Raw genomic sequence first — 20,218 nt, 5'->3', positions numbered from 1 at the left:
GTACTACACATTTATGATACTTATCATAGTGAAGCACGTGAAAGCAGAAAATCACCTTTTAAGCAAAAGTAGCAGGTGCATTAGGAAAATGACCTGGTAGTCAATTCCCAGCATTTGATACCAAACAACCAACTTTAAATTCTCTCCTTCCTAGATCTTCTGTGCCATACAGTTCTTTTTGTGAAAAGGACAAGATCACTGGACAAATAATGAAACTGAGATGGGTTATTAGGTGGGAGAGTTGAGACAAGAAACGATAAATTCGATAAAATGACCCAAAAAAACCAATTTTGCTCTAAATCTCTAAAAAAATCAACATGAAATTGAAAATTTTGTATTTGTATACAAAAAATTTGTGGTGTGATAATTTTAGTACCTTTAAATTTCCACCAGAGGTTAGGAAAATGACCTGGTAGTCAATTCCCAGCATTTGATACCAAACAACCAACTTTAAGGGCAACCAGGCACTTTCAGGTAGTCCTGATCGACAGGTCCGCCTCTAATGAGCACATACACCATGATGTATATGAAAAAAGAAAAGAAATCTAAAAAATGTAAGTTATGGAACACACCAAAAACCACCCAATCAACTCTACACCTTTGCAAGTTTGTTCGTGAATACCTACATATCTACGAATACCTACATGCTCCAGAATTCCAGTCCTTGTACGAGTATTTGTGTCTCCTTGTATCTAAAACCAATTCTACTTTCCCATAATCTCTATGCTGGTAATCTTATCTGTCCAGCTGACGTCTAAAGTACCAAATTATGAACAACATGGATCTTGGACATTATTCCTACCCAAGAACGGCTATGTACTATGTACGAGAAATTCTACCACCTGTCTCTTGCTACCTACCTATCAATCCTTATCCAAAGTCATTTACGTCCTACTCCTTTCAAGATTGAGTGAAATGGCAATTTTTAATAAAGGCGTTAACCTTCATGACTAATTTGTATTGTCGATCTATGAAATCGTCTGAACAACATTAATCATCATGACGATTCTATCTGTGCGGATATTTTGTGCTGAATTCTTCACTTCCCCTGCTGAACTTGTCCCTTCATAGTATGTGTCAAGATATCTACAGCTAACTACCAATCATCAAACGGCTTTTGTCAAGACTATCATGATGCTGATCGCTGTCAAGACTATTCGTGAGTACGAAATTGCATTAAAATGCAGTAGATCATAGACTTTTTATCGTTTTTCAGTTTTGCATTTCAGTTCTCTTCCGTTTTTCCCAGTGGTTACCATGGCGACACTTTTGTTTCCTTCTCAGTAGAGGCTACATTTTTCTCCAGTGTTCATAATTTTTGTTTACCTTTTTCCCCGGTCGCTAGTAGCAACTACCTACAGCTGATATTTATCCTTTTCTTACTAACCATTTATCTCTTAACCAATATTTTATCTCAGCAGCTCCGTGTTTTCCAGATCTCATCTCAATATGCCACCGCTTAATATTTTGTGTTTTGTCGCCCGGTGTTTTTACACCGAGTGTTTGTAAAACCTTTGTGTTTACCTATTACCTATCTATCTTCACCTTTCCTCCCAATCTTTACCTCACTGTTACCCTTACTCTGATCCGACTTAACTCTTTCGATTTACAGCTTGATTAAACTCATTCACCTGATCATGTCTTTTTCAGCCGTTCTGAAGAATTCTTTACCTATTAACTCTCGTATCTCTTATGCCCCTAGAACCAATTTCAATAGGAATATGAGTCACCCCACCGCTCCAAAGACTGACAGCTTATATTTGTCTAAAAAATGTGGTTTCTCTCTTCCCTTTGATCCCAACATCTCAATGGAAAAATATCTATGTGCCGTAGGCGATCTGGTAGGTGACGATAAAATCCCCCAGAATCATCACGGCGTTACAAGATCCATCTAACCCAACCCACATTTTTTATGATACCCCCTCCATAGCCAATGCCCTAGGTGTCCAATTCTCGTCTGTCTCATCAAACTCACATTATTCCGCCAACTTTTTGGAACACAAAATTTCTTCCGAATCAACCCCTGTTGAGTTCGACTTCAGTCTTGCTGAAGAATACAACAGCCCACTTACCTTTCCAGAACTGTCATCTGTTCTCGCCACATGCAACTCGAAAGCCGCGGGTCCTGATGGGATCTCTTTCGTTCTCATTAAGAACTTGCCTTTCTCAGCCTTGGAAAAACTTCTCGTATTTTTCAACCTCATCTGGCGTTTTGGCGTTTTTCCTAAGCGTTGGGGTGAAGCCTTAATAGTCCCCATTTTGAAACCTGGTAAAAGCCGGTTACTCACCTCAAGTTATAGGCCAATTTCCTTACTCAACTGCTTGGGAAAGTTGTTGGAGAAAATAGTGAACAAAAGGCTTTTTTGGACTCTGGAAAATAAACACCTTTTAAACCAATTTCAAAGTGGTGGGCGGCTCAAGCGCTCCACTGTTGATAACTTGGTTGTCCTAGAAAACGAAATAACTAAAGGTTTTGCTCAGAAAGAGCATATTTTAACTTCATTTTTGGACATCCAGAAGGCCTTTGACGTCACTTGGCGACGTAAAATTATAGTGACTCTCCAGAAATTTGGCATCAACGGCTACATTCTAAAGTATTTGTACAACTTTTTGCTAAACAGAGAAATAACAGTCAAATGCAACGGGGAACTATCCAACAAGTTTACACTCCAGAACGGGATCCCACAAGGTTCATCGTTGTCTCCTCTGCTCTTCATCGTTTTTATGAACGATATCTTCGATGTTATCAAGCCGCCCCTAAAGCGAACATTGTTTATTGATGACCTCCTCATTATCGGCCGCTCTAAAGATCTGGATTTATTGCTTCAGCGCTTCCAACACACCTTGGACGAAATTCACAAGTGGTCCGACCTCAATGGTACCATATTTTCAACCGACCCTGGAAAGTCCGTCTGCATCGATTTCAATAGGCTACGAAATTCCCGTTCACCTGCCCTTTCGTACAATGGTATTCAATTGAAATTCGTCACCAGCACAAAATTCCTTGGCTTAACCTGGGATGCCAAAATGAATTGGTCATTGCACGTTCAGCTCCTTAAAAACAGAGCCTTAAACTCCCTCAACGCCTTAAAGATGGTCAGTTGTAAAAAGTGGGGCGTTCGTCGCAGTATGCTACTCAGGTTTTATAAGTCTTTCACATTGCCCATCTTGGACTATGGATGCTTCATCTATGGTTCTGCCAAAGATCATGTGCTAAACAAACTAAACACGGTACACCACGCGGGTATCCGGATTGCCACAGGCGCCCTGAGATCTAGCCCTGTTGTCAGTCTGTATGTGGATTCCGGTATTCCTCCTCTCTCACTCCGTAGATCTAAGTTGATGTTGAACTATGTCTCTAAGGTGGCTGCATCTCCATTCAATCCTGCACAGAAAATCCTTTTCGATCAAGATATGTCCGGGTTCTCATTCACTGTTAACAAACCTAAACCCTTATGTGTACGTTATAAGGACATTACAGCTTTCGACAACGCGCTCGAATCTAGCACTATTGCCCCTTACATGAGGTTTTCCCCCCCTTGGTCAAACTCAACTTCCCAAAACAAGAACTTTTTTTTTTTTTAGTTTTTTACTGATAAGTGATAAGTTGATAACTATCCGTTATCATCGGTGATTGGTGGTGTTTAATATTAATTTAATTAAATTAATGTGATGATAATTTAGTTTTCTGGTTATACAAGTGTTTTATGATTAACACGAAGAGTATCTTTGCCCAAGAATAGATAATAAGAAGAACAGTCGAATTTTGTTCATACAATCATCTCAAGACTTCATGTTTGGATAATATTTAAACCCAAGAAAGAACCCTCATAAAATTTAGATAGCCCATACAATCATCTCAAGACTTCATGTTTGGATAATATTTAAACCTAAGAAAGAACCCTCATAAAATTTAGATAGCATACAATCATCTCAAGACTTCATGTTTGGATAATATTTAAACCTAAGAAAGAACCCTCATAAAATTTAGATAGCTCTCTCTCTCTCTCTCTCTCTATTGTGTGTAAATATGGAGCAACTTGTCAAGCTGAATAATCTAACTCTATTTAGAGATAGAGTTGCCAGGTAAAACCAACTACAATGAAAACTCAAATCAAAATAGCAGACTGTCTCAGTCTCCGAGACTTTGTGAGAGAGGTTTGCATTGCACAGAGTGCAATAGTCCTAAACAAAAATGGATGTGGCACACAAGGGATCAAGAAGAGACTACCTGAACATAATAAAATCATTGCACAGCCAGACATCAAGTCCTCTTTGTATAATTTTCATGCTGAAAATCAGTTAAATACTCTTTTTGGTAGCTGTTCATTAATATTGTATAATTGAGGGACAAACTCTTATTGATCTACTTACTCTGTACTAAGATGCCTATTTATCCAACAGCTCATTCCTAAATCTAGCAAAAAATAATAATTTTTGTTCACAGACTTGTTCAGTTTGCAAGCAGGATGGTGTGGGACATAACAGAGAAACACAGTCTTATGTCAAAACATTCAGTTGAAAAAATCAAACTCCTTGAATTTCATCTTGCTATGTTCCGAAGGTGTAAGTATGATGTTAATTCAATTACTGGACAGAAAGTGTAGGTCAGGATTTGTCTGTCTCATGAATCATCCATGGATGTTGAATTCAATACTAACAACTACCAATAAAGTATTTAAAATAATATGGTCATAGGACTTTTATATCTAGTGACTACCTGTGTAATAATACTTATGAATCCCATGATTCCTATCTACATAATACCATTTTTTTTATTATTATTTTTTTTTTTTTTCAGTATTGAGACTTGGACGCTGTTTTGATGCTCTGTATTCAGCTCTACCTCTTCTACACCATCCTGATAAAATGATTCAAATGTTTACCATTATGACAAAAATTGCTCAAGGAATGTATTTGTTATGTGACCACATTGTCTGGTTTGGTAGAGTGGGTCTCATGGAAATGGACACTGTACATTGGACAGGAACAGCCAATCGGTATTTTTTCTACTCTCTTGTTCTTATGTTGGCAAGAGATATCTATGAAATTCTACAACTGTATGATGTCACTAAACGTTCCTATAGGTAAGTGTTCTGTCAAATGGAAAACAAAAGTTTAGTCAAAAACACACCGCAAACAAACCGCGGATGCCGCGAAAACCCGTGGATACCGCGAAAAAACCGCGGATATCGCGAACAAACCGTGGATAACGCGAATAAACCGCGGATAATGCGAACAAACCGCGGATGTCGTCTCTAGCATATTAAAAAAAAAACTGCCTACTGCCTACCATATTAGTTCACAAAGTTTGCTACCTTTGAAATTTAGAAGTAGGTAAGAAAAAACACATAATACCTACCACATTTTAATTTCATATTTGATGTTATTTTTTTGTTGCAGGAAAGTTCCTCTGGGTGAACTTGTATGTTCGAACAAATCATTATTTTTGGACTTATTCAAAAATGTCTTTGATGTCCTCATTCCTGCAACTGGTTTAGGTTATGTTAAGTTCAGTCCTGGTGCTGTTGGATTTTTTGGTGTACTTTCTTCAGCAGCTGCATTGTATACTATAGTTAATCCTATGTATAAAATGATACCCTGATATTATTGTTTCAATCCCTACCCTTATCAAATCATCTACGTTTATGCATCCAAATTATTCCTGGCAACAAAATTGCAAGACAGATAGGATTCATTTTTATTGAACTTTATGTGAATTTTTTATTTGGTGAAAGGAAGTGGAGTTTGTTCGTATGTAGATAATTGGATATCTACTTTAGGTCACAATAAATAAACCATTATATACATATAAAAGAAAAAATATCCTTTTTTACATACATAATCTCAAGTGGTCCGCGAGATTTTTGGTTTATCAATAGTGGTCCGCCAATTCTAAAAGGTTAAGAACCCCTGATATAAAAGAAAAAATATCCTTTTCTATTGACATTAAGGTAATTAATAAAATCTTTCACTTTTTTGGTCTTGTGTGTAGGAGGTGTTACACTCAAAACCTGAAAAGTGAAAGGTATCAAGGAAATAATGTTACTAAAACTACATGGATCATGGATCTGACATGTCATTCATATCAACAGAACAAATCGCGAAAAACGCGAACAAACTGAGGATATCGCGAACCAATCGCGGAACAGTGAATACCGCGGATGCCGCAAACAAACCACGGATGCCGCGATCAAACTATACCTAGGTATTTTGAGAACAAAGCGCAAATGTCGCGAAAAAACCGTGGATACCGCGAAAAAACCGTGGATACCGCGAAAAAACCGTGGATACCGCGAAAAAATCGCGGATACCACGAACAAACCGCGGATGCCGCGAACAAACCGCGGATGCCGCGAACAAACCGTGGACACCGCGAAAAACCCGTGGATACCGCGAACAAACCGCGGATGCCGCGAAAAAAACCGTGGATACCGTGAACAAACAGCGGACAACGCGAAAAAACCGCGGATATCGCAAACAAACCGTGGACACCGCGAACAAACCGCGGATGCCGCGAAAACCCGTGGATACCGCGAAAAAACCGCGGATATCGCGAACAAACCGTGGATAACTTTCCGGTGTAGCATCGTCATCATCTTCAGACCAAATCCGAAGTAAATATCTGGCATGCTCTACATCTGTTGACATGTCTTTCGAGGTCGCAATACACTCGAGCTGGAAAAACCTGCGTACCTACCTTCCCCCCCCCCTCCCCTCCTTTCTTCAGTTCATGTTCTTCGCTTTCCCCTCTAATTTCTTACTATGTCTTCCTCTCTGTCTCTGTTTCTACCTACTTTACTTGCGTTTTTATTTTTCTAGTACGTCCACTGTGTGATAGGTTTTGCTAATATTGATATGACAAATACTGTTCTACAGTGGAACTGCAACGGCTTGACTGCACATCTCCACGAACTTAAATGTTTGATCAGAAAATTTTCGCCCCTTATCATCTGCATTCAAGAGACTCATCTAACTCCAGACAAAGAGCCAAAGCTCCGGGGCTTTGATTTCTATAGGCAAGACTTCATCGGTGGGAGAATAGCTTGTGGCGGCGTATGCATTTATGTTCACGAATCCTGCTTCTCAAAAGAAATAGTTATTAACACCAATCTTCAATGCGTCGCCGCCCAAGTTAAACTCCCCCACTTCCCTCAGCCTATCTCAATATGCAATATTTATACTCCCAACACTTCTAACTCAACTCGCTACTCAGAGCCTGACCTTACCGCTATTAAAGCTCAATTATCAAGCCCCTTTATAATTCTTGGCGATTTCAATGCCCATAATCCCTTGTGGGGAAGTCTTACACTATCAAATGAGGGCAAAGAAGTTGAGCGGTTCATACTCAACCACAATGATTTGAGCCTCCTTAACACTGGCCAAACCACTCACTTCAATCTCTCATTCTGCACAGAATCCGCGATAGACCTGACATTCTGTTCATCGTCAATCTTCCTTGATCTCAAGTGGTCTGTCACAGATGACTTGTGTTTTTCGGACCATTTCCCGATTCTCCTGTCTCAGGGGGGGAGGTTTTTCTTTAGGGACCACCTCATGGACCACTTGAAACCTTCTCATGGACCACAGTAAAAGTTACATAGGAGGAGTCTTCCCTATGTAACTTTTCATGAGAAATCAATTGGTGTACATGAAAGACCTCAAGAATTGACAGTTGACAAACTATGTATATGTATCTAGCTAAAGCCAAGGTCCTATAATCCTGAAATCAAAGAGAAAAGGAAGACAGGACAGGATGGGAGAAAGTCAGCTGTTCCAAGACCAAACATTATCTGTTTAGGATGAAATCCACCCAGGGTAGTAATCAAACCCATGACTTAGCACTTACAAGGGGGGGGAGGTTTTTCTTTAGGGACCACCTCATGGACCACTTGAAACCTTCTCATGGACCACAGTAAAAGTTACATAGGAGGAGTCTTTCCTATGTAACTTTTCATGAGAAATCAATTGGTGTACATGAAAGACCTCTAGAATTGACAGTTGACAAACTATGTATATGTATCTAGCTAAAGCCAAGGTCCTATCATCCTGAAATCAAAGAGAAAAGGAAGACAGGACAGGACAGGATGGGAGAAAGTCAGCTGTTCCAAGATCAAACATTATCTGTTTAGGATGAAATCCACCCAGGGTAGTAATCAAACCCATGACTTAGCACTTACAAAGCAGACACACTACCAACCAAGCTAACTAGGCTGGCTCATATTGACTTTGAACATAATTGTGACAGGTTAATCCTTTGGTTACTACACCAAGGTTTAGATATTCTCTGGGTAATTATATGCAGAAGTCACGTCCATGGAAAAGAAAAGCTCCTTTATGTATTTAATCTAACCCTATAACACTAATCACTGCTCTAATTGAGAAAACTCCTTCTTGCGTTTACCCTAACCCTATCTTATCTTATATTATAAGAACAAGATCCATTCAAATCTAACCCTATAACACTAATCACTGCTCTAATTGAGAAAACTCCTTCTTGCGTTTACCCTAACCCTATCTTATATTCCTATAATAAAACTGGTCACTGCCTGTTTGTGCCAGTTCCTTTGGTAGCAATATTCCACAGACATGACTTCTGCAAAAAAAAAATTAATTCCATTTAAAACATCACTCACCATCAGTTGAACAAAACATTTAAAACATCACTCACCATCAGTTAAAAATAATAATAATAATAATGATAATAATAAAAAAAACTCACCATCAGCATCTCCTTCAGGATCTGCTTTGGCCTCCCAGTCCTCTTCTTTCTCTTCCTCCTGGATTTCTTCAGACTTGGTGTCTACCTCCACTTCTGCAGGATCCTGGTCCACACCATTACCGTTACCACTGATTTGACTCTGAAATGATAAAAGACAGGAATCTTAGTGTGGACAATAGACATTGAAAACAACGAAATAAAATAAAAAAACAAATTCATTTTTTTTTTTTTTTTTAGCTATGAAATTTCCTTATTATATAATGCTAAATGCTATACAGAAAAATGTATGAAATGTCACATAAATTACAACTACCACTCTTATCCCTGCCTCAGTGGTGTAGTGGCCAAGACCCTCGCCTAACCTAAGCCGTATTTTATTATGTGACTTTTTTTTAGATTCAACCAAGGAGATGTGAATTTTCAAAAAAAAAAAAAAAAAAAAAAAAAAAAAAAAAACAAATTCATTTTTTTTAGCTGTGAAATTTTCTTATTATACAATGCTATACAGAAAAATGTATGAAATGTTAAATAAATTACAACTACCACTCTTATCCCTGCCTCAGAGGTGTAGTGGCCAAGACCCTCGCCTAAGCCGTATTTTATTATGTGACTTTTTTTTTAGATTCAACGAAGGAGATATGAATTTTCAACTTCAATACCCTGGCTAAAAGCGTATTCCATTGTGACTATGATTACACACAGACACCAATGTATTAAAACATCTCCCTTAACATGAAAGACAGACTCTTTAATTCTTGGAATTTTTTCATAAAAAAAAAAGAAAAAAAAATGAAGGTCCTCTTTCAGATAACCATTGAAAATACATGTGGCCTGTGGCAGTTAGTGTGGACGTCCAAAGCGGAATTTCGTTGGTTCAGCCATGTTGAATAAAAAAAAAGTCACAAGAAAATACATGTGGCCTGTGGCAGTTAGTGTGGACGTCCAAAGCGGAATCTCGTTGGTTCAGCCATGTTGAATAAAAAAAAAGTCACAGTAAAATACGGCTTATTTATGAAGTCAGAAAGAAAGTAAAAATTTTGCTGTGATCAGTACTTACCGACGGTTTTTCCTTGACGCATCGTTTCACCATGTTCTCGATAAACTCGGAATTTTTCTCCACATTAGGCGTCGCGTTAAGGAAGAAGTGAGGACATTTGCGGGACAATAGTCGCAGGGCGCGCCACGCGTAGTTGCTATCGTTGACCTTCTTGTATTGCTCTTCAACCGCTGCAGCAGGGTCCATCTGTTATATGGAAAAAGCAAAGGGCCTCTCCCCCATTTTGGGTAAAAAAAAAAAAAAAAAAAAAAAAACAATTTCATTTTGGGAAAATATTGTTTATCTATCGCAAAAAAATCGTAACACTTCATTAAAAATTGAATTCAGTTCTCGTTTCCAGCAAAATCATTTCGAAAGTTACCTGTTGAATGGCCTCTTCAAAGTAGCTTTCCAGTGAAGGCGTGAAATCTCTCTCAGCAGACTTGCAAGCTTCCAGGTTATCCTTGGAGTTCCAAAGTTTTGTCAATTCGGGGCTGCGAAAAGATTTTTAAAATTTCAGTCGAGGTAAACTATTTTTTTTTTTTTTTTTTTAGAGGGAATTGAAACTTCTAGGCTCTTGTAGTCCCGAAATCGAAGAGAGAAGGAAGGCAGGATAGGAGAAAGCCAGCCGTTCCGAGAACGAAACTTATCCCTTCTGGATAAAATCCGCCCCTGGCGGGAATCGAACCCGCGAACTAGCGCTTACAATCCAGAAACCTACAAATTTTTGTCGATGGTGGGATTCGAACCCGGGACCTTCTGCATGGCAAGCAAGCGCGTTACCACTGGACCAACCGTGCCCCCCGTTATTATTCTTACTTTCCCATGAGGACTTTGCCTTGGCTGTAAGCTTCCTTGAGCATATCACCAGGTAGTTTGGACGTTTTCTTTTTCTTCGCATCAGGCTCATCCTTCTTGTCCTCGTCAGTTATTGAAGTCAAAGGTCGCTTGAGCTCAGGACAACCTTCGTTCTTCCATTGATTCCAATGTTCTTCTCCCTGTAAATAGATCGAATCCAGTTGTAAAAGAAAGAACATTTATGAAGTGTAAAAGAAAGAGCATTTATGAAGTTTACTGACAACCTTCGTTCTTCCATTGATTCCAATGTTCTTCTCCCTGTAAAATAGATCGAATCCAGTTGTAAAAGAAAGAACATTTATGAAGTGTAAAAGAAAGAGACAACCTTCGTTCTTCCATTGATTCCAATGTTCTTCTCCCTGTAAAATAGATCGAATCCAGTTGTAAAAGAAAGAACATTTATGAAGTTTACTTGACATCCGGGCCTTGTGCCTACCTACTGTGAATAAAACTTCAACAATTTGGAACTTATGTACTTCGAATAAGACTTCGACAATTTAGGATTTCCTTTGAATAAAACTTTGACAATTAGGGACGTACTTGTAATAAAACTTCGACAAATTGGGAACTTTGATAATTTGGGACTTACTTTTAATATTAGCTTGACAACTTGACTGAAATGTTCACCATCGGGTGGTGTTTGTTTGATAAGAGAGTACACTGTCTCTGTGGTGTCTTTCACCCATTTCTCCTGGTCTGACTTCAACTCTAAGCCTTCCCTGAAACAAATATATTGAGAAGTTATAATAATATGAACCAATAGGTACAAGAACTCATGTGAAACATACCTATACTCACCAATATTCAGAAGATAACGAAGAATGGACACAGCTAATCAAACAAGAGGTAGTAGGATAATTATTAACCTGCCTCGGTGGCATAGTGGTCAATACGCTCGCCTGGTAAACAGGAGGGCGCGGGTTCGATTCCAGGCAAGGCATGAAATTTTATCCTAGCCTAGTGGTTACCTTCTGCTAAAGGGTCTATTTTGGGTCTTGTGTGTAGGAGGTGTTACACTCAAAACCTGAAAAGTGAAAGGTATCAAGGAAATAATGTTACTAAAACTACATGGATCTGACATGTCACACCCCTAGTTTAGAGTGAAGAATTTTATGCCTTCCGCAATTACCACTACACGAAAATGGCATGAAAATAACGAAAATCAGCTGCAACAAACAAAAGTGCTCGGTTCCTCGAAGTACGTTAAAATAAACGATTTGTACACATTGAAATTAAGTATGCATCTATGAATACATCGAAGTAAAAAAAAAAAAAATCTAGGGTTCTTGAGAGTCTTTTTGGAGAAGTTTGGCAGCATCTAGGAATCCCAGCCCTTCCAATGTGTAGGCTAAATTTTCCGGTGTAGCATCGTCATCATCTTCAGACCAAATCCGAAGTAAATATCTGGCATGCTCTACATCTGTTGACATGTCTTTCGAGGTGGCAATACACTCGAGCTGGAAAAGAGAAGGTCCGAAGTAAATATCTGGCATGCTCTACATCTGTTGACATGTCTTTCGAGGTGGCAATACACTCGAGCTGGAAAAGAGAAGGAAAAAAATCATTTTTATATTTAAAGCATTAAAAAAAAGGAATTTTAATTGTGTTAGGCATAAATGCTTGTCACAAATGTCGCTCCCTGCTTAATGCACTACACTAAATGTCATGACTTGTCTTGGACTCGAACCACCAACCTCCAGATCCGAAGTCCACCGCGCTAACCACTACACCACTGAGGTTTTGAAGCATAAACAATAGCACGAAAGAATTATGACCTATTATTTTGACCACCTCGAAAATCGAACTCGCATCTCCTATGTACAAGGGTAGTGCATTGAAGACTTATTTATAGATGTTCCGTTTTACATGACTATTTCCTGAGAACTCCATGAAGGTAGTAAACCATCATCAGATTCCATCAATCCAGGGATTGGTTTATAGTCCTCCACTCTATTCTGTTCAATGACTTCTCCTCCATTTGGGTGTATGAGCTGCAACCGGCATATTTGATATAGCTAGACCAACAGGATGTAAATTATGTGAGCAGAGTGTATACTCGTTGCCAATGTTTAATGTTAATATCTGTGGCTGCACAAGCTGGCACCTTCTCAGTTTAGCGTCCAATTATGTGAGCAGAGTGTATACTCGTTGCCAATGTTTAATGTTAATATCTGTGGCTGCACAAGCTGGCACCTTCTCAGTTTAGCGTCCCACAGCGAGACGATCTATAATATTCTAATAGTAGCTGTACATACATAGTTGTGAGCTGCAACCGGCATATTTGATATAGCTAGACCAACAGGATGTAAATTATGTGAGCAGAGTGTATACTCGTTGCCAATGTTTAATGTATAATATCTGTGGCTGCACAAGCTGGCACCTTCTCAGTTTAGCGTCCCCCAGCGAGACGATCTATAATATTCTAATAGTAGCTGTACATACATAGTTGTAAAAACGAGACTCGAATAAATAACAACCTCTATTTATAGACAAGGGTCCAACTATTTTTACCTGGTCATTGGTGTAGCCAAATTTGAGTCCCAACTTCTTCCAGTCTTTTACAATGAGCGGCGCTATTTGGTCCAAGAGTTCATCAGGACACTTTTCATTTTTACCTGCCATGGTTGGATCTTTTGCTGAAAATGTTCAACACAATATGGTGGAGAGCATTAGTAATAGAAAAGTACTAGACTCAATTAAGTTAGTTACCTATGTCAAGCTGGGAGATTGAACCAGACAGAGTTGATGAATGGAAAGTTAAGTTCCCGTCGACGTCGTCAAAAATCAAAAAACGACAGCCCCTAAAAATGGAATGAATGACCCCCCCCCTTATTCGGGGTCAATGCTCCCCAGAAGGTTCTGTAGTCTAAGTGCGCGTCCACAACGGCGACCATGGACCATTGACCCTCGCACCAGGGTGTCCACAACAGAGCCTGGAACCTCTTGCTCATTTAGATACACGAAAATTTTGAGATTAGAATGCTAGGTATCAACAATGTTTCCAAAACATCAACCCTTGCAGAAAAAATACCGAGCTCAATTTCTTTACTCAGTACTCCGTTGAGAACCTCTAAGCCTTCCCTGAAACAAATATATTGAGAAGTTATAATAATATGAACCAATAGGTACAAGAACTCATGTGAAACATACCTATACTATTTACATACCTATACTCACCAATATTCAGAAGATAACGAAAAATGGACACAGCTAATCAAACAAGAGGTAGTAGGATAATTATTAACCTGCCTCGGTGGCATAGTGCTCAATACACTCGCCTGGTAAACAGGAGGGCGCGGGTTCGATTCCAGCCAAGGCATGAAATTTTATCCTAGCCTAGTGGTTACCTTCTACTAAAGGGTCAACAAAAGTGCTCGGTTCCTCGAAGTACGTTAAAATAAACGATTTGTACACATTGAAATTAAGTATGCATCTATGAATACATCGAAGTCCTAAAGGGTCTATTATTCTTATATCTTACCCTCTTGACTTTACAGTAGATGTGAAATATTGAAACAGGATGAGAAATTGAAGTAAGACATAGCGACGAAAGTTTGTGTCACTCAGTTGCAAATCTAACAGCTTCTGATTGGTCAAATATTTGGCAAAGTAGTCGCCACTTGGATTCAGAGAAGATTGAACATCATCCAGCTTGTAACTTTTGAATGCTGCCAAAACGGTCTCTGCATACTGGAATACAACATATGTAATGTTTTAAGGATAAACCATATGAAGTATTTTAAGTCTTTGGTAGCATTACTAGTAGCGATGCTTGCAGTTGCTACCTTGTTATCAATTTAAGAAAAAAAATTCAAGAGCATATTTCTTGGTCAAAATAAGAGTTTAAAAAGTTAAGGGTATGTTCTCCGACTCAAGCCAAAACCTCCTGTTGTTCACAAACTTTCCATTCCCTCAAATTCCTAGATGGATTCAGAGAAGATTGAACATCATCCAGCTTGTAACTTTTGAATGCTGCCAAAACGGTCTCTGCATACTGGAATACAACACATGTAATGTTTTAAGGATAAACCATATGAAGTATTTTAAGTCTTTGATAGCATTACTAGTAGCGATGCTTGCAGTTGCTACCTTGTTATCAATTGAAGAAAAAAATTTCAAGAGCATATTTCTTGGTCAAAATAAGAGTTTAAAAAGTTAAGGGTATGTTCTCCGGCTCAAGCCAAAACCTCCTGTTGTTCACAAATTTTCCATTCCCTCAAATTCCTAGATTAAACCATATGAAGTATTTTAAGTCTTTGGTAGCATTACTAGTAGCGATGCTTGCAGTTGCTACCTTGTTATCAATTTAAGAAAAAAATTTCAAGAGCATATTTCTTGGTCAAAATAAGAGTTTAAAAAGTTAAGGGTATGTTCTCTGACTCAAGCCAAAACTTCCTGTTGTTCACAAATTTTCCATTCCCTCCAATTCCTAGATTTTTTTTTTTGTAACCCATACTCACTGAAGTGAACATCTTCCAAGATACTTTGTTGTAACACTGTACTGGATTTCGGAAATAATCTTGCAGTGACCAGAACTTCTTGTAGAAATTAAAGTCAATTTTCACTTTGTCAACCTCTTCTGTATCTGTCTCTTCAGTTTCATTACTTGACACATCCATTTCTTCATCTCCACCAAACTCGGTTATGTTCTCCACATTGAATTCACTGATAATATTCAACCCTGACCTCTCTGAGAATGGAAAGAATTTGGCAAGGAACAGAAGAATTCGTCCACAAAAAACTGTGTTCTGAGATCGAGACAATCTTCGGAGTAAATCTGAAATGAAAGCGAGATAGTGTTTAGTTGAACTGGATTTAATAAGTACCCATTTGTATTACAGGGTCCGGCAGAAAGAACAAACGGTTTTCATTTGCCTATAACTTTGTTAAAACTTGTCAGAAACTAGCGATATTGGTATCGTTGTGTTCCTCAGAGTCTAAGTTTTTGGAAAAGTGGGTTCGAGATCGAGACAATCTTCGGAGTAAATCTGAAATGAAAGAGAGATAGTGTTTAGTTGAACTGGATTTAATAAGTACCCATTTGTATTACAGGGTCCGGCAGAAAGAACGAACGGTTTTCATTTTCCTATAACTTTGTTAAAACTTGTCAGAAACTAGTAATATTGGTATCGTTGTGTTCCTCAGAGTCTAAGTTTTTGGAAAAGTGGGTTTGCGGAAGTCGGAGCATCGTCAGTTGGTTGCAGAGACATTTCTAAAAAAATTGTGTTTTTTGACATTTAGTCCAAGCATTTTTTGTATAAATTTTAAAGTTCGACCTTATGGTAGTGTTCCCATGACCGAAACTGGAGTTATTGGTCTTAAAATAATCCCCAAGGAAGCCACTAGCAACTATTACTCTTTGAGAGGGTCATCAAAGAGAGGGTCACGCTGGAGGAGGGTGTGTAGAAAAAAAAAGGATCAACACTTAACAAGCGTTGTGCTCCACAAAAAACTTCAACATCAAAAAATGACCAGATTTTCTGAAAAGTAATAATGTTTTGTACATTTTAAAAGAAAAATCACTACTCTAGCTTAAAAATTGACTCTGTAGCATGATTTTGAAAATATCCGTTCTTTCTGCCAGACCCTGTAAAATTATGTTTTTCCAATGATAAAATCATTTTTAGGTACTCTCAATGCATAGGTACATGATTGAGCTTATCTACTGTACTTCACGTCCAAACCTAAGGTACTTTGTCATCTTGCCCTTTTATTTCTTTTAAAATTTACCAATTAATGAAGACAGACAACTTACCATTGCACATCCTGAGTAAATTGTTCTTACAGGACATGAAGAAGGTCTGTTGCTTCCAAATGTTGACATTAACTTCTACATAGTAAAACAGCTGTTCACATTTATCCAATGTACTCATGTCAAATGTGTCACTCAGTAGAATGATTGGCAGTGTTGAGTTACACATGTCTTTCATACACAATTCTACACATAACGAGATGTAGTTTTCAATAACTTTGATGTCAATGTCGGGTGTCTTAATGAGTTTGAGCAGGTACTGGCGAATAGACTGTTCGAGTGCTGACTTCTTGTCGTAATCACATGTAGGTTTGTAGAGTGCATACTTGTCTGATACAACATTGAGTTGAGACTTATCAAAATTTAATTGAAAGCTGTCCAACATGCCCTAAAATATTAAACAAGAATTAATTAAAGTTCTAAAAGTAATTCAAATCCCTTCATCATAAAAAAAAATAATAATAATAAAAAAAAAATGCAATTTCAATGGGTTACTTTGTGGTGATCTCTGTCTGGCTAGAGGGATGTAAAACAAGGAGTAGACCAGCTTAGTCTGGCTGGGGGATGTTAAAAAGGGAGTATACCAGCCTGAATTCCCCTTGCTAAAAAAATAGCAAAAGTTGAGTGCAAAGGACATCAACTTGTACAATTTGTAGCCAAAACCAAATGTCAGCCCAAAAGAATCACCCTAGTTAGGGCTGATTGAGAGGCTAAAACACCAAACCTGTATGTACACGGGAAAAGGAGAAGAAAAAGATTTTGTGGTGTTCTCATGTTGACTCAGCACCTAAGAGGGAAGTATTGTGTCTTTTCTTGCCCATCTGATGAGAGATATGGGATAGGGTATGAGTTAGTAGACCCAGGACTTGGGAGACAAAGAGTCAATTACAAATATGTTGAGAACAAATTCTTTGGATGGGATTTTTAGAGAAGTACTGAACTTACCAAAAAATCAACTAGAATATTGCTGATACTGTGTGCACTCATTTTGGCAGAGCTGTTTGCTGGGATGTGGATGAAACTTGAAACCTACTGTGAAAACGATTCAAGTTGCTATCCCAATAGGTCTTTGGCAAAGAAAATGTTAATTAAAACCATTGGCCCAGGATAAAACAGTTAAAACACAGTAAAAAGTTAAAAATTAAAAACTATTGATTCAGAATATTTGAAATTTCCCGGTCGTCGCCATATTGTTTTTCTACTGCGCAACACGCATGCGCAGAAGAAAATGCGCAGGAGTATACTGGAACTGGCGGTAAATTTTGAAAAAGTAAAATATAAACTAAAAAAAGTAAGGAAGGAAAAGTGAAATGTGAAATATTTTTTTAAAGTTGAACGTTTACCTGTAAACTTTGCTTCAAAGTGCTTTATTTCAAGAGAAATGTCTGATGGAGAGTATGAAAAGTTCGAAGTCACCGACTATGACTTGGATAATGAGTTCAACACCAATCGACCAAGGAGGAAGATGACAAAAAATCAAATGATCTATGGTAAGCTACTTCTTCTTCATTCTTCACTCTTCTTTTGTAGTTGTAAGACTTTCCCTCTGGCTGAAATTGGCACATAAGATGATGGAGTAACCAGGTCAAAAACAGACATACTAGGAGGCAAACCATAGAGGAGGCCAAAGCTCACTATGGGCTGTAGAACTGTATTGTAAGCTAAGGTCAAATTTAGCATAAGAAGGTTTCGTTTCCACTCGTAGTTCCATTTAGAACCTATATGTAAGTAATGAAACAAGTCTTGATTTACCACAATTCAGCTGCACCTTCATGATGATTGTAATACAGTTTTGCTCGGTAGGTAACTATGTTTTAATGCACAAAGTGCCTAAAAAAATCTCTTTCACACAGGTATGTGGGCTGATAACAGTGATGATGATGAAGAAGACTCAGGAAGGCCATCATTTTCCAAAAATAAACCAAAGAACTACACAGCTCCTGTTAATTTCATTTGAAAGCTGTCCAACATGCCCTAAAATATTAAACAAGAATTAATTAAAGTTCTAAAAGTAATTCAAATCCCTTCATCATAAAAAAAAAATCCTTTGTATTGTGATTGCAAATATTTCAATGGGTTACTTTGTGGTGATCTCTGTCTGGCTAGAGGGATGTAAAACAAGGAGTAGACCAGCTTAGTCTGGCTGGGGGATGTTAAAAAGGGAGTATACCAGCCTGAATTCCCCTTGCTAAAAAAATAGCAAAAGTTGAGTGCAAAGGACATCAACTTGTACAATTTGTAGCCAAAACCAAATGTCAGCCCAAAAGAATCACCCTAGTTAGGGCTGATTGAGAGGCTAAAACACCAAACCTGTATGTACACGGGAAAAGGAGAAGAAAAAGATTTTGTGGTGTTCTCATGTTGACTCAGCACCTAAAAGGGAAGTATTGTGTCTTTTCTTGCCCATCTGATGAGAGATATGGGATAGGGTATGAGTTAGTAGACCCAGGACTTGGGAGACAAAGAGTCAATTACAAATATGTTGAGAACAATATCTTTGGATGGGATTTTTAGAGAAGTACTGAACTTACCAAAAAATCAACTAGAATATTGCTGATACTGTGTGCACTCATTTTGGCAGAGCTGTTTGCTGGGATGTGGATGAAACTTGAAACCTACTGTGAAAACGATTCAGGTTGCTATCCTAATAGGTCTTTGGCAAAGAAAATGTTAATTAAAACCATTGGCCCAGGATAAAACAGTTAAAACACAGTAAAAAGTTAAAAATTAAAAACTATTGATTCAGAATATTTGAAATTTCCCGGTCGTCGCCATATTGTTTTTCTACTGCGCAACACGCATGCGCAGGAGTATACTGGAACTGGCGGTAAATTTTGAAAAAGTAAAATATAAACTAAAAAAAGTAAGGAAGGAAAAGTGAAATGTGAAATATTTTTTTAAAGTTGAACGTTTACCTGTAAACTTTGCTTCAAAGTGCTTTATTTCAAGAGAAATGTCTGATGGAGAGTATGAAAAGTTCGAAGTCACCGACTATGACTTGGATAATGAGTTCAACACCAATCGACCAAGGAGGAAGATGACAAAAAATCAAATGATCTATGGTAAGCTACTTCTTCTTCATTCTTCACTCTTCTTTTGTAGTTGTAAGACTTTCCCTCTGGCTGAAATTGGCACATAAGATGATGGAGTAACCAGGTCAAAAACAGACATACTAGGAGGCAAACCATAGAGGAGGCCAAAGCTCACTATGGGCTGTAGAACTGTATTGTAAGCTAAGGTCAAATTTAGCATAAGAAGGTTTCGTTTCCACTCGTAGTTCCATTTAGAACCTATATGTAAGTAATGAAACAAGTCTTGATTTACCACAATTCAGCTGCACCTTCATGATGATTGTAATACAGTTTTGCTCGGTAGGTAACTATGTTTTAATGCACAAAGTGCCTAAAAAAAAATCTCTTTCACACAGGTATGTGGGCTGATAACAGTGATGATGATGAAGACTCAGGAAGGCCATCATTTTCCAAAAAGAAACCAAAGAACTATACAGCTCCTGTTAATTTCATTTCTGGCGGAGTTCAGCAAGCAGGAAAGAAAAAAGAAAATGAAGAAAAGCAGGATGATGATTCTGAAGACGAAGAAAGGCAACAGATTGAACAAGGTAAAACATAATACAATATTTTTAATTGATAGTAGGTACTTTGGTACTACAATAATGATTGGCTTACTTTAGTTGTATGAGCAACTGTTCATTAATATGTTTGCATACATTTGACTTTTTTAAAACACTTTTTCTCCATTTTATCCAGCAAGGAATGAAACAGAAAGTATCTAGCTCTGTACCCATCAGATTTGCAAAAAAAAAAAAAAAAAAAAAAAAAAAACCACCCAA

General features: G+C 38.0%; 3 protein-coding genes and 1 long non-coding RNA gene across 6 annotated transcripts in view; 3 read left to right on the top strand and 1 right to left on the bottom strand.

Annotated features, from left to right (window-relative positions):
• Window positions 1-3,593: 3,593 nt before the first annotated feature.
• On the top strand, window positions 3,594-5,824 carry LOC103505239 (peroxisomal membrane protein 11B). Of its 3 annotated transcripts, XM_026820602.1 has the most exons (6): window positions 3,597-3,758; window positions 3,864-3,921; window positions 4,004-4,086; window positions 4,448-4,566; window positions 4,802-5,087; window positions 5,404-5,824. In XM_026820602.1, exons 3-6 carry the CDS (start codon window positions 4,031-4,033, stop codon window positions 5,603-5,605), a joined length of 663 nt encoding a protein of 220 aa, XP_026676403.1. In that variant the 5' UTR covers window positions 3,597-3,758; window positions 3,864-3,921; window positions 4,004-4,030; the 3' UTR covers window positions 5,606-5,824. The 3 variants fall into 3 exon arrangements, with proteins under 3 accessions (XP_026676404.1, XP_026676403.1, XP_008467788.1); XM_026820603.1 differs by lacking the exon at window positions 3,864-3,921 and having other exon boundaries at window positions 3,594-3,847; window positions 4,000-4,086; XM_008469566.3 differs by lacking the exons at window positions 3,597-3,758; window positions 3,864-3,921 and having other exon boundaries at window positions 3,940-4,086.
• Window positions 5,825-5,862: 38 nt separating this feature from the next.
• Window positions 5,863-12,088, top strand: LOC113465788. The gene is made up of 2 exons (XR_003390394.1): window positions 5,863-6,028; window positions 11,655-12,088. It is a non-coding gene; the product is annotated as an uncharacterized LOC113465788 (long non-coding RNA).
• LOC103505249 (THO complex subunit 1) lies at window positions 8,649-17,512 on the bottom strand. Its single transcript, XM_017442341.2, has 9 exons — window positions 17,314-17,512; window positions 16,372-16,756; window positions 15,077-15,393; window positions 14,098-14,306; window positions 11,206-11,335; window positions 10,578-10,756; window positions 10,141-10,252; window positions 9,780-9,965; window positions 8,649-8,861 (listed from the first exon to the last, which is right to left on the bottom strand). Exons 1-9 carry the CDS (start codon window positions 17,353-17,355, stop codon window positions 8,664-8,666), a joined length of 1,758 nt encoding a protein of 585 aa, XP_017297830.2. The 5' UTR covers window positions 17,356-17,512; the 3' UTR covers window positions 8,649-8,663.
• Window positions 17,513-19,225: 1,713 nt separating this feature from the next.
• LOC103505246 (septin-interacting protein 1) overlaps window positions 19,226-20,218 on the top strand; it is a 26,582-nt gene continuing 25,589 nt past the window's right edge. Inside the window, exons 1-2 of the mRNA XM_026820587.1 lie at window positions 19,226-19,430; window positions 19,796-19,987. Coding sequence (XP_026676388.1) covers window positions 19,322-19,430; window positions 19,796-19,987 — 301 coding nt within the window. The 5' untranslated portion in view covers window positions 19,226-19,321. The remainder of the gene's footprint in view (window positions 19,431-19,795; window positions 19,988-20,218) is intronic.

Source organism: Diaphorina citri, unplaced genomic scaffold (assembly GCF_000475195.1).
Source record: "Diaphorina citri unplaced genomic scaffold, Diaci psyllid genome assembly version 1.1 scaffold159, whole genome shotgun sequence".
NCBI lineage: Eukaryota > Metazoa > Arthropoda > Insecta > Hemiptera > Psyllidae > Diaphorina > Diaphorina citri.
This window is presented reverse-complemented; position numbering and strand designations above follow the sequence as displayed.